Below are 14273 nucleotides of genomic sequence, written 5' to 3' on the forward strand. Positions count from 1 at the left end.
TCCTGGCTTCAAGTGGTTCACCTGCCTCAGCCTCCCAAAGTGCTGAGTTTACAGGCTTGAGCCACTGTGCCCAGCCTTTTTTTTTTTTTTTTTGTAGAGACAAGGTTTTGCCATCTTGCCCAGGCTGGTCTCTAACTTGGGCACTCAAGCAGTTCACCCGCCTTGGCCTCCCAAATACTGGGATTACAGGCTTGAGCCACTGTGCTTGGCCTATTGAGTGTTTATATGTCACACAGTGTTCTGAGTTTTTTACACAGATTTACTCATTTAATCCTGAAAACAAGTCAACAAGGTAGGCTGTAGTTGTATTTTCCCCAACTATCAGAGGAAGAATTTGAGGCCCAGTAAGTTAGGACACTTGCCTAAAAGTACATAGCTAGGATGTGGCTGGGAATGTGGCTATGGCCCTGGTTGGACAGCCAGACCACGTCCTTCCTTGGCTGTGCCAGGAAGGCTCGGGTCAGAAAACGGAGAGATTGCTGGGAGACTCCTAGGCCCACTGCTTCCGGAGCCAGCAGAGCAGCATTTGTGCTGATCTGGATGAAAACATTAGCCCTCAGGGCCAGCTCTTGTGTCTGGAAGCATCTCTCCTCTGAACCTCAAGTTACCCAAGGTGGCCTCTCCTCTTCCTTCTCCCTGCGCTCTGCAGAGGTTGGAACAAAGGATCAGAGTCGCCAGTGGCCACACATTCAGCGCAGCAGCCCCATCAGACCTGGGCCAGAGGCAGCCCCTGGTGAGTTAGGAGTGAGCTTTCTTTAAAGCAGTGACACCAAAACCTTCGTGACAGGAGATAACTCCTATCCTCTGTACGAGGACCGAAGCACTTGTGGGACCCTGAGGCCACAGATGACAAATGGCCCCCGCCCCACAGGCCCTGCTTTCAGTCAGTGACACTTATTTGGGTCCAGCGTAAAGCGGAGCACAAAGGAACCAGGGATTGCCTGAGGCCACAGTGTGACATCATCACAGCATTTTCTCCATCCTGACACAGGGAATCCCTCCCAGCAAGAAGGGAAGCCCGTGGGTGACCCAGCTGGCTGAATGCCACCTCTGACCCGGGAGACATTTTCACAATTTCCTCCTAAGGAACACAGCCACCCACAACCTCACCTCTGCTCTGTGTTTTTAAAATTGGGCTCAGGAATTGATTTAGCCTGTCAGAAACAGGCTTGCTTTCATTCTTTCATCCATCTGTCCTTCCATCCATTCATTCATTACGTATCAAGGCCTATTCTGTGCCAGAGACTGGAGATGCAGCCATGAACAGATCAGCAACGATTTTGAGAGGAAAGAGAGGAAGAGAGCTTTTTTTTTATTTCCTGAGCATGAAAGGGAGCTCAGCCAGGCAGGGTACCCAGGCCCACCTTCACACCAGGTCCACCCAGCAGACCTCGGAATGGCTGGCGTTGGAGGCTTGTTTCTCCAGGACATTTCCTAACCACAGGATCAGAGAGGGACCAGAGACCTTGGACGTAGCTACAGCAGGTCTGTAAGAGCAGAGTGGGAAGGGGAGGCTACCTGGCCTCTAACCCCTGTAATCCTCACAGCTTTCTCCCTTAAAGACCACTGAAGCACCCTCTTACAGAGGAAGGATTTTCTTGCCTTGTCCCTGGCTTTCTTTCTCCACCACCATCAAATTGCATCCAGAAACCAAACTGTCATTGTATCTGTGACTGTCACTACAGGGCTGGGTCTGAATTGAGCACAGGTTTATAAAGGGCACTGTTCTGGCCAGGCACAGTGGCTCACGCCTGTAAGCCCAGCACTTTGGGAGGCTGAGGTGGGCAGATCATGAGGTTAGGAGAACGAGACCATCCTTGTCATGGTGAAACCCCGTATCTACCAAAATATAAAAAATGAGCTGGGCGTGGTGGTGGGCACCTGTAGTCCCAGCTACTCAGGAGGCTGAGTTGCTTGAACCCAGGAGATGGAGGTTGCAGTGAGCTGAGATCGAGCCACTGTACTCCAGCCTGACAACAGGGCGAGACTCCGTCTCTAAATAAATAAATAAAAATAAAATGCACTATTTTTTTTTAAACAGCCTCGCTTTGTCACCAGGCATCAGGCTGGAGTGCAGTGGTGCAATCTCGGCTCACTGCAACCTCTGTCTCCCGGGTTCAAGTAATTCTCCTTCCTCAGCCTCCCAAGTAGCTGGGACTACAGGCATGTGCCACCATGCCCAGCTAATTTTTATATTTTATTAGAGACGGGGTTTCACTGTGTTGGCCAGGATGGTCTTGATCTCTTGACCTCGTGATCTGCCTGCCTTGGCCTCCCAAAGTGCTGGGATTATAGGCGTGAGCCACAGTGCCTGGCCTAAAGGGGACTATTCTAAGCACACTAAGCCATCATGTCACCCTCACCACAATTCTATCTACTTCTCTTACTCCCATTTCACAGATGAGGAAGCAGAGGTCCAAGAAGTTGTGACTTACCCCAGACCACATGGCTAGTAAGTGGCTGCCACTCTGTAGAATCCAAGACAGTCATCATCAGAGTGTGTACCCTGCCCCCTGCACTGCCTCACACAGTAAAAACAGCTTGCCAGAGCATGGCATCCTCAGTTTCACAGCCTCTCCGTCCATTGCTCAAATCCTGTCTCCCCGGTTCCTCGGAAAGACACTTAGCTGCTGGATGTATGAACAGTGCCTTTTTTTGCAAAGAGTAGGAAGCACCTTTCTTGCCTTCAATAACTGCAAGAAGTCAAAGAGGGTTTTTTTGTTCTTTTTTTTAAAGCCGGGCAGGGGAACACCTCCAGTACAAAAAGTTTCCTGACAGAAAGCTGCTCCTTTAACTTATATGCTGTCATTGGAAGAAAAAACTAAGTCCTGGTAATCAGATAGCTCCTTAAAGGAAAGGCTCTGGAATTAAATTGCTAAGTAGCATAAGCAAAGGGGAGATTGAAGTCAGGAGGATTTGTGGAAGGGCCAAGCATGGTGGTGCATGCCTGTAATACGAAAACTTTGGGAGGCCAAAGCAGGAGGATCACTTGAGCTCAGGAGTTTGAGACCAGCCTGGGCAACATGGTGAGACTCCATCTCTTCAACAAGTAAAAAATTTTAAAAGAACAGGGTAATTAGATGGGGTGAAGCTGAAACTAGTCTGACACCCACATCCAAAGGAGTTCCTCTTCCCAGATAGACAATACTCATTATGGACCTTGCAGCATTGCAGGGGGCTTGTGACTGAATGTAAGATTTCCTGCTTATGGTGTAGAAAGCTTGGGACTTTGGAATCATTTATTCATTCATTTTTTAGAAAACATAAAAGTTGTTTGTTATTAACTTTATGCTAAAGGCTGTGCTAGGTGAACAGGATCTGTGATGTTCTGCAAGACAGTTTTGGTCCCTACCTTCATGGAGCAGACAGACAGACCTTCAAATGTTGCTTTGTCCCTTATCAGCTGGGAGATTGGGGCAACTCAGCCTTTCTGAGCTGCTGTTTCCATGTGGGAAGTGCCCCCAACCTCCCAGGATTGTTTTCAGAATTAACTGAGAGAGCATCTGTTAAGGGCACAGCAAGCGCAGTTCATGGACCCCCACCCAACCCACCCCTCCCTGCAGTAAACCGAGGTGTGGTCCAGGGGCTGCCAGCACATTTGAAGCCTGCTGTGCGCTGGGCGTGGGATGCAGCAGAGAACCTGATGCTGAAGCTCCCCAGCCTCCCAGAGCTCACATCCCGGCATGTGGATTCTCTACCTCTTGCTAACCAGCTGGGTTACCTGGCAAAAGTCTTACCCTGGGGGAGGCGGACATCTGGGAAAGGCCTTGGGAGCAACACGCACTCCCTTTCTTCCTCCCTGACTGTAAGCCTTGAAATCACCAGCAGGAGGTCAGAATTCAAGGTCACAGTCCTGGGAAAAGGAAGCTGCAACGACTCTAGTCCACTCCATGCATTCAGCACATACTGGGCTGTGGAGTCGGGTAGGGGCAGGGAAGCCTTTTGTTGGGCTTTTTTCTGCCCCTTTTTCAGAACCTTTAAGAAAATATTTCTAGCTAACAGGGCTTGAGAAGATCCTGTGTCTGGAGTGCAAACAATACCATGTTCAATAAATCATACAGCAGCTGCTACCATTTAGAGAGAGCCTCCCACGTACCTGTCATGTTACCTGGGACGCCCCTTGCGCCTTCCCTACTGCCCTGTGAGGTGTGGGTTTCCAGGTGACTGCCCAAGATCACACAAATGATAACAGGAGTGAGGATGGGAAACTGGGACTCAAGCCCCCTGCCCTGCCCTTGCCGCAGGACATTCCTGCCTGTTTCTGGTGGGGACCTCCCCCAGAATCCTGGCTATCTCTGGTCACACTGGCTCCAAGGCCATAAATAAAGTTGGTAGGAGTTCTGCCTTTTCTAGGGCAACGTTTCCCCCTTCCAGGAAAGAGGAATCTGAGCAAAAAAAGCATTCGCATCAGAAAGCTCTCTATTGAGTCTGGCCCTGCCTGGGCTTCCACCCCTGGGACACTGGCCTCCCTCGCCAGCAAAGGCTGCAATGCTGGGGAAAAGCCCTTTCAGCCTGAGCTTTCTCTTGCCTCTTCTGCCCTGCCACCTGACGGCCTGGCACTACCCACATGCTCCTGGGAAGATACATGCTAGGCCCCACGTGGGACAAGGGAAGGCCTGGACAGCATCGGGCAGCTCTTGATCCCTCTGACCCACCAGCCCCATCTTTCCTTTATCATCAGCACCTGCAGGGTAAGCCAGCGGCTGCTGGAGCGGAATGGGATAGCCACGGGGTCTCAGCTTCTGATAAAATGCTGGTTCTCTTTCTCAGATAAAATGAGGAAGAGATTTTTAAATAGGAGAGCGGCCATTCTTGGGGAAAAGTAGCTTTGCCTGTTTTTAAAGACATTGCATTCCTTTTTTTTTTCTTCCCCCAAGACGAAGTTTCGCTCTGTCGTCCAGGCAGGAGTGCAGTGGCGTGATCTCGACTCACTGCAGCCTCTGCCTTTGGGGTTCAAGTAATTCTGCCTCAGCCTCCTGAGTAGCTGGGATTACAGGCACGTACCACCATGCCCAGCTAATTTTTGTATTTAGTAGAGACAGGTTTCACCATGTTGGCCAAGCTGGGGCATTGCATTTCTTCTTTTGTTTGTTTTGTTTTTTAAGATGAAGTCTCACTCTGTCGCCCAGGCTGGAGTGCGGTGATGTAATCTTGGCTCACTGCAACCTCTGCCTCCTGGGTTCAAGCAGTTCTCCTGCCTCAGCCTCCCGAGAGCTGGGACTACAGGCGCTCACCACCACACCTGGCTAATTTTCGTAGTTTTTAGTAGAGTCAGAGTTTCACTATATTGGACAGGCTGGTCTTGAACTTCTGATTTCGTGATCCGCCCACCTCGGCCTCCCAAATTGCTGGGATTGAAGGCGTGAGCCCTGCACTCAGCTGGCATTGCATTTCTTTAGGGAAGAAAAGTAGCCGGCTGTGGCTTTAAAACCTGTATGTCTTTAGCCAGAAAACTTTGGCCTCTGAGCCTGACTTTAGCACCTGAATGGGCAGCAGGTAGCCCTGAATGGGTCCGTCAGTGGGCATCTTCCCAGGCATAAAGGACTTTTGGGGGAATTCGTGGGGCACTGTGCAGAACACAGCGTGTCTAGTTGGGGGTAGGCCGCGCTCGGGCCTGAGCGACAGGAATGAGGCAATGTTAAATTTTTACAGAATCTTGTTCTGTGCTGGTTACCTTTTTGTTTAGGTTATTGGTTTTTTAAAAAACTCAGTGTAAATGTTGATGATTGTTGGAACTGGATAATAACATTCAAGGGAACTCATTATAATAACATTTCTCTCTTTTTGTGTGTATTTAAAATTTTCTAAAATAGGCCAGGCACGGTGGCTCATACCTGTAATCCCAGCACTTTGAGAGGCCGAGGCGGGCAGATCATGAGATCGATACCATCCTGGCCAACATGCTGAAAACCTGTCTCTACTAAAAAATACAAAAATTAGCTGGGCATGGTGGTGCGTTCCTGTAGTACCAGCTACTCAGGAGGCTGAGGCAGGAGAATCACTTGAACCCGGGAGGCAGAAGTTTCAGTGAGCCAAGATTGTGCCACTGCACTCCAGCCTGGTGACAGAGCGAGACTCCATCTCAAAGAAAAAAAAAAAATTGTCTAAAATATAATGGCTTTTTAAGCAATTAAAAATACTGCTTTTCTTGGCCCTCATTCAGAAGAGTCAGGAATTCTGTTTGGTCTGCCTTGAGGCTTGATTGCCAGGACAGTAGGTAGAAGATAAGCCAGTCTTCAGAGAGGTCACCTTCATAGAGAAAGAAAGTAGAATGGTGGTTGCCAAGGACTCCGGAGAGGGGAGAACTGGGAATTATTGTTTAATGGGGACAGAGTATCAGTAAGATGAAAAAAGTTTCGGAGGCTGGCACAGTGGTTCATGTCTGTAATCCCAGCACTCTGGGAGGCCAAGGCAGGCAGATCACCTGAGGTTGGGAGTTCAAGACCAGCTTGACCAACACAGTGAAACCCCATCTGTAGTAAAAATATAAAAAGCCAGGAGTGGTGGTGCATGCCTGTAGTCCCAGTTATTCGGGAGGCTGAGGCAGGAGAATGTCTTGAACCTGGGAGGTGGAGGTTGTGTTGAGCCGAGATTGCCCCATTGCATTCCAGCCTGGGCAACAAGAGTGAAACTCTGCCTCAAAAAAAAAAAAAATGAAAAGGGTTCTGGAGATGGATGGTGGTAATGGCTGCCCATCAATGTGAATGTCCATATAATGCCACTGAACTCAGTGAAAAATGGTAAATTTTATATTATGTGTTCTTTACCACGAATTTTTTCTAATTTAAAAAAAAAAAAAAAGCCAGTCTGTAGGCTGGATCCACAGCATCTTGCCACCATGGCCTCATCTGTAGTTAACAATATAGGCTACATGGATGGACACGTGGTCATCCTAACCTACCATGAATTGCCTAGGAGCTCTGTGCGCCAGCGTCAGGAAGTGGTGTTCGGTATCAGTCAGCCAGGTGCATAAAGGGCACATAAGAGGCATCACTTACAGGCGCCACCATCACCACCAACACTAAAGGTACATGTGCGTCTGCCTGGCCTCTGAGAGCCAGAGGAAGTGCTTCAGTAGGTTTCGAGTGATTTGTTGCTGTTGTTTTGAGACAGTCTCACTCTGTGGCCAGGCTGGAGTCCAGTGGCACAATCTCAGCTCACTGCAACCTCCATCTCCTGGGTTCAAGTGATTCTCCTGCCTCAGCCTCCCGAGTAGCTGGGATGACAGGCATGCACCACCACGCTTGGCTAATTTTTGTATTTTTAGTAGAGATGGGGTTTCACCATGTTGATCAAGCTGGTCTCAAACTCCTGACTTCATGATCCACCCACCTTGGCTCCCAAAGTACTGGGATTACAGGTGTGAGCCACTGTGCCCAGCCTAGAATGTTTTTTAGTCTTAGAAGTATGTTGATAGTGGCCAGGTGGAGTAGCTAACGCCTATAATCCCAACACTTTGGGAGGCTGAGGCCGGCAGATCACCTAAGCCCAGTAGTTCAACCAGCCTGGGTTCTAATAAAAATGCAAAAACTAGCCAGGCATGGTGGCGTGCACCTATATTCCTGGTTACTCAGGAGGCTGAGGTAGGAAAGTCACCTGAGGCCAAGAAGCTGAAGATGCTATGAGCCGAGATTGAGCCACTGCACTCCAGCCTGTGCCACAGGAGTGAGACCCTGTCCCAAAAAAAAAAAAAAAGGCCGGGCGTGGTGGTTCACGCCTGTAATCTCAGCACTTTGGGAGGCCAACCGAGGCGGGCAGGAGGATCAACTGAGGTCAGGCATTCAAGACCAGCCTGGCCAACATGGTGAAACCCTCTCTTTAAAAAAAAAAAAAAAGAAAGAAAAAGAAAAAAATTTAAAAATTAAAAAAAATAAAATAAAAGGGAGGTTGATAGGGCTCCTGCTGTTCTAATTTAGGACAATATGAACATTAAAAAAGAAAAATGTAGATGGAATGATAGGATTTTTAAAACTTCTTTCAACCCCCATTATAATAGTTTATTCAGGAAAGGGTCATCCATGGATGCAAAGCCATTGAGCTAAAGGTTGTTGAGAAATAGGATATTTGCCAAGTGCCCCCTCACAGATTACTTGTTAATCTCACAGGGAGGCTGGTACCTTGAACTGGAGCGGTCTGGTGTCACCACCTTATCAAGTGATCTAACGTAGGCTGGGACACAGTGAAGTTGCCAAGGACTCCTGCTGTGGTCCAGTGGATGAGAAGGACAGAACAGCCTCTGTCGTTTTTTGCCTGTATTATTTGACCTGCATCTAATTGCGAGGAAACAACCAGGCGGATCCAGAATGTGGAGCATTTTACAAGACAACTGGCCTAGATTCTCCCAATCAGTGTCATGAAAAACAAACAAAACACCGGGACCTCAGCAGTAATAGACTCCGTGTGTAAACCTGGCTTGGATCCTGCATCCAAAAACACAAAACAAAGGTTATAAAAGGCATTTTTAGGACACCTGGAGAAAGTCAGATGTGGACTAAGTATTAGAAAATGTCATTGCAATTGCTTTAATTTTCCAGGGCTTAAAAACAAAAAGTAAAATAAAATAAAAAGAAAATGTTATTGCATTAATGTTGATGTCTTAGAAATGCAAATAGCATTACGATTTGTGGGAAAATGACCTCAGGAACGGATGCTGAAGTGTTCGGGGGTGACATGTCACGTCTGCTACTTCACTAGAAATTATCCAACAAAACCAGTATTTATAGGCAGAATACACCCAGCCAGAGCACACACGGATCCGGGTCAGCAAGGGCAGAATCTGGTGAAGGGTCATATATGTTCATTGTTCTCTTTCATCTTTTCTCTGGATTTGAAAATTTCCAAAATCAAAAATGCATCAAAGGAGTCAGAAAATCTGTGGCTGTTGTCTGGCTTGGAAAAAAGACTCAGACTTCTGTTCCCAGCCTCTCCCAGGGGACCCGCCTGAAGTCTTCTAGGCATCTGTTGCCTGTGCAGTTTGTCAATAAGGAGGAAGTAGCTGAGTAATGGTGCTTGGTGGTAGCAGCACTGGGGGTCAGGGGTCACCCCCACTCACAGTCCTGGGAGGAGGGGAAGACATGTCTGCCAGGCACGTGCAGCATCAGGAAACTCATAAAATCTTTTCTGGCTGCAAAAGGTATTGTGCTGGGGAATAGTTGCTAAGCTGGGCTTGGCCTGGCCAGCAATTAAAGCAGGGGCTCTGAAGTTAGCTCCTGGGTGTGGAAGCCGAGTTCTCCCATCAGCTTTTTCTCTGAACCTCTGAGGACTGTAAAGAACCTACCTAGAAGGTTCCTATGAGGAGCCAGTGTATGTCCAGCTAGAAGCACGGCCCATTCTGTGTGCTGGGGGCTTGTGAAGCACTTTCCATTCTGCAGCACCATTTTTTCTTCATGTGGGACATGGTCCTAATCACAAACAAACAGCCTGTGGAGTTTAGTGCTCGTAGGTCCAGAGAAAACTCCTGAGGATTCAGACCCAGCTCTGCCTGGTTCTGGCCTGGCGTGTGGTGGGTCCCCAGGAGGCAGAGGGAGCAGGTGAAGTCAGATTCCGCAGTAATCCTTGGCGCCTTCCAATGGAGGATAATCCTCTTGGGCCTGGTAGCAGAGCTCTCACAGGTTTGAAAAGCAGGGAGGGGGGGAGAAAACTAGTCTGATTGAGCACATCTGCCAGTTGTAAGAGATTGCTGGCTGGCAGCAGTGTCATGCGAAGGGTCTTAGTGCCACCCCAATACAGTGTACCCTTACCTCGCCACCTCCTGCTCTCGGTGGGAAAGAGCTTGTATCTATTGAGTGCATGCGACCAAGGCTGGCTCAGCACAAGATTCACAGAAACCAGGGCAACTTTGCAAAAAATAAATAAATAAAATTCTTCTTTTTTAAAACTGCACAAAGAATACATGATCATTGGAGAAAAAAACTGAGCAATACAAGATAGTCAGACAAAAATTAAAACGGCCTAAAATTTCTCTTTCCTGAGAGGACTATTCATTCATTTTAACAAATATTTATTGGACACCACTTAGGTGCCAGGCATGTGTTGGGAACTGGTGGCACAGCAGCAAATGGGTCGGACTCAGTTCCTATTTTTACGAGGCTTGGAGTCAGATGCCAGCCATTAATATTAATACTTGATGTTAAGCAAGTAATCTGAGAGTGGGAAGTCCCTTTGATGTCTAGGGGTCTCTAAACTGAGCTCTGGAGGACACAGATAAGTAGGGTGGTGAGGGGGAGAGCACTCCCAGCCAGAGGAGGGGTCAGAGTGCCACGTGGCTGGATTCTGGGCTTGGAGAGGGAGTGCTGTGTTGGGGGGCTGCGGAAGCCAACAGAGCTAGTCGGCCAGAGCCTCAACCCTGGGATTTCCAGCCACGCAGGAGGCTCTTCCTGTTTTGGCAGCTTTGACCTCGCGTTGGCCTGCCTTGTGTTCACAACAAGCAGGTGTGTACTTCGGACACAACACCATTGTAGGCTGAGTGACCAGGCTTGGGAACGGGATGGAATGCAGGCTTGCTATGAGCTGCGTGGTGCGAGGCTGGTGGTATGTCTGCCCTTCACTGTCTTGCACATTTCCACTCACTCTGCTCCTCCACATCAAAGACCAGAGCTTTGTGTCAGGTCATCACTACCCACTGAGTGGGCTGCCAAAAATCTTGTGGAGAATGGACCGACCCTGGCCTGCTGAGACGCAGTGATTCATTCTGCAGTGACGTCTTTTGAGCTGTCCTCGGGAATGTGTTATATCTACTGTGGAACAGCCTGTGGTGGTTACTTCCTTATCTCCCCTAAGCAGCATGAGAGGCTGATGGGAACTGGGTCAGAGGCACTTGTCACTGGGAGCAGGTGTGTGCATGTGTTATTTGCCCTTCCCTTTGTGAGCACTGATGTGTGCTTTGAGGTCAGCTGGGCCGACCCACTGCCTCTTTTGGCATTTACTCAGTGGCAGCTCCATACCCTGTGAGGCTGGTGTGGGGTCACAGGTGATCAGACTGAGGCCAGGCCCTTGAAGGCCTCGTTACCTGATGTGGGAGTCGTACGGTACAGGAGGCTGGTGTGGAGGATGGCTTCCGAGAGGTGGGGACTCTAGGTGAAGGACATGTCGGGGTTGGCTGAGTGAGGAGGGGATGCGGAAGCGTGCTCCAGGCAGTGGTGAGGGCTTCGTAGATTAAGGCTTATAGGCAAGAACTGCCAGGGATGGGGTCCACAGCCACCTGTGGGGTGGTTTCCCCAGATGAGTAACATTTTTTTTTTTTTTTGAGACAGAGTCTTGCTCTGTTGCCAGGCTGGAGTGCAGTGGCATGATCTTGGCTCACTGCAACCTCCATCTCCTAGGTTCAAGTGATTCTCCTGCCTCAGCCTCCCAAGTAGCTGGGACTACAGGCACCTGCCACCATGCCCAGCTAATTTTTTGTATTTTTAATAGAGACAGGGTTTTACTATGTTGGCCAGGATGGTCTCAATCTCTTGACCTTGTGTGATCCACCCACCTCGGCCTCCCAAAGTGCTGGGATTACAGACGTGAGCCACCATGCTGGGCCCAAGAGTGAGGAGCATTAGGCTGGAGAGGCCCACGCTCTGCAGCAGCTCACACAGTGGAAGCTGTCATGCCCCCACCAGCCCCTGACTCAACTCTCAGTGTACAAGAAGCTCCCTTTGTTCCCTGGGAGCATCCACACTGATGACTACAGAGGTTGCTATGCAAATGTCTCTGTTCTTTGACCCCTGGGTGGGATAACCTGAGGCCTGTCTTAGACTGTTTCTCAGAAATCCTCAGTAGGATTAAGCTCTGATTATCCACGGTGGTGACTGGCTTATGTGTCCTTTTGGGCTTTTTTCCCTTTTCTGTTCTCTTCCCTCACCTACCAATCTTCCCTGGGCTTACCTTCCAAGCCCTGGAAATCAGAGGGAACCCAAACTAAGACTCCATTTACATAGTTTGAACTCAATACCAAGGATAGCGGGAAGCCGTAGAAGGGGTTTTTCTACATGTGGAAGGACAGAGCCAGGTTTGCACAGTCATGCTGACTCTAGCCAGGAGGTTGGATTAGTGAGGGCTGGATGGAGAGTAGGGAGTGCACTATATTCCCCAACCTTTGGCTGCTGCCCCTGACCACTGTCTCCTGCCTCCTCTGTTCCAGTGGTTGGTTTGAGCATTTGGTGTGCGTTTTCCCATTGAATCTAACAAAAGCCTTATGAAGTATAGGTTCCATCTTACAGATGAGGAAGCTGAGTCACAGAGAGGTTGAGACACCTAGTCATGATCCCACAGCGGGAAGCGATGGCTTGGAGATTCAGGCCTAGGTTTGACAGATCTGGAATGTGTGCTCTTATCCCTCCGTAGTCCGGCCTGTCTGCTTTCTGTCTTCTCTACCAGCACTGTCTAGGCACTGTAAGGTGGGCTGTTAGCTTCCTGGATGCAGGTAAATGTCTTCCAGTAACCTCTGCTTCCCCTGCTTCCCCACAGGTAAGTTCGAGGATCGGGAAGACCACGTCCCCAAGTTGGAGCAGATAAACAGCACGAGGATCCTGAGCAGCCAGAACTTCACCCTCACCAAGAAGGAGCTGCTAAGCACAGAGCTGCTGCTCCTGGAGGCCTTCAGCTGGAACCTCTGCCTGCCCACTCCTGCCCACTTCCTGGACTACTACCTCTTGGCCTCCGTCAGCCAGAAGGACCACCACTGCCACACCTGGCCCACCACCTGCCCCCGCAAGACCAAAGAGTGCCTCAAGGAGTATGCCCATTACTTCCTAGAGGTCACCCTGCAAGGTGACGGCTGGGGCCCGATAGCAGGACCTCCTCCCCCCTCCCCACCCACCCAGGGGTCAGGGTCAGGTGGCTCTCAAGGGCATGTCCATCCAGATCAGGCCTTCTCACTGGGGCCTGTGCACCCAGATCAGTCTTACTTTGCAGGGAATAAGCAAAGAAAGGGCAAAAATTTGCCCAGTGTATTACCAGTAACATATAAAAGAGAAATAGCTGCTTGTATACAGGCAGCCGGAAACCTAGAAACTTACAGATCACCTGGTAATTTTTCTTACAGTAACCTAGAACATTGCAAATGATTTTAAATAGCACAGATTTGCGGGTCGGTTATTCTTAAACAGCTGCCATCATACAGATAGTATGGGGAGAGGGAATTAGGTTCCCATCTGCTTTAGCAATAAAAGTTACCCTGTTTGGAGATTCTTACTTGAAACTCACTCTTCCCAGTGTTTTAAAATCTAGATGTTAACTGGGTCAAAAATACGGCTGATATGGCCGGACGTGTGGCTCACGCCTATAATCCCAACACTTTGGGGAGGCCAAGGTGGGCGGATCATGAGGTCAGGAGATTGAGACCATCTTGGTCAACATGGTGAAACCCTGCCTCTACTAAAATACAAAAAATTAGCTGGGCGTGATGGTGCGTGCCTGTAGTCCCAACTACTCGGGAGGCTGAGGCAGGGGAATCGCTTGAACCAGGGACACCGAGATTGCAGTGAGCCAAGGTTGTACCACTGCACTCCAGCCTGGCGTCAGAGCGACACTCTGTTTCAAAAATATATATATATTACTTATAACAACCATCCCATAACCTACCACAAACTAAAATGTTTGGGCATGAGTATCAAGATCAATGATTGGTCAGACTCCCCAGCTTCAAATCTTACCAGTGAGTAGGGCATGGTAGCTCTCGCCTTAATTCCAGGAGTTTGAGACCAGCCGGAGCAACATGGTGAGATCCCATCTCAAAAAAAATTTTTTTTTAATCCTAGCAATGACCTTGGGTAAGTTATAGCATCAGTTTTCTCTTTTTTTTTTTTTTTTTTTTTTTTTTTTTATTTTGTTGTTTTTTTTTTTTTCCCCTGACCCAGGCTGGAGTGCAATGGCGGGATCTCGGCTCACCGCAACCTCCGTCTCCTGGGTTCAGGCAATTCTCCTGCCTCAGCCTCCTGAGTAGCTGGGATTACAGGCACGCACCACCATGCCCAGCTAATTTTTTGTATTTTTTAGTAGAGACGGGGTTTCACCGTGTTGACCAGGATGGTCTCGATCTCTCGACCTCGTGATCCACCCGCCTCGGCCTCCCAAAGTGCTGGGATTACAGGCTTGAGCCACCGCGCCCGGCCCAGTTTTCTCTTTTGTAAAATATGATTAATAGAGGTGACGTTGGTGTGGGGTTGCTGTGAGGTTCAAATGAGATAATGTATGCAAATCACTGAAGCAAGATACCTGGCATGCAGTAAATGCTCAGTTAATGCTTGGGATCATGGTTCTTTTTTTTTTTTTTTTTTTTTTTTTTT

The 14273-nt window shown here is 48.9% G+C and overlaps 1 protein-coding gene across 1 annotated transcript in view; it reads left to right on the plus strand.

The window, feature by feature from the left end:
- Window positions 1–14273, plus strand: part of CCNJL (cyclin J like) — a 65276-nt gene that overhangs the window by 45553 nt on the left and 5450 nt on the right. The window contains exon 4 of the mRNA XM_032252748.1: window positions 12454–12756. Within this exon, the coding sequence (XP_032108639.1) occupies window positions 12454–12756 (303 nt within the window). The remainder of the gene's footprint in view (window positions 1–12453; window positions 12757–14273) is intronic.

This window comes from Sapajus apella, unplaced genomic scaffold (genome assembly GCF_009761245.1).
Source record: "Sapajus apella isolate SASKATOON/1434 unplaced genomic scaffold, GSC_monkey_1.0 scaffold79, whole genome shotgun sequence".
Classification (NCBI taxonomy): Eukaryota; Metazoa; Chordata; class Mammalia; order Primates; family Cebidae; genus Sapajus; species Sapajus apella.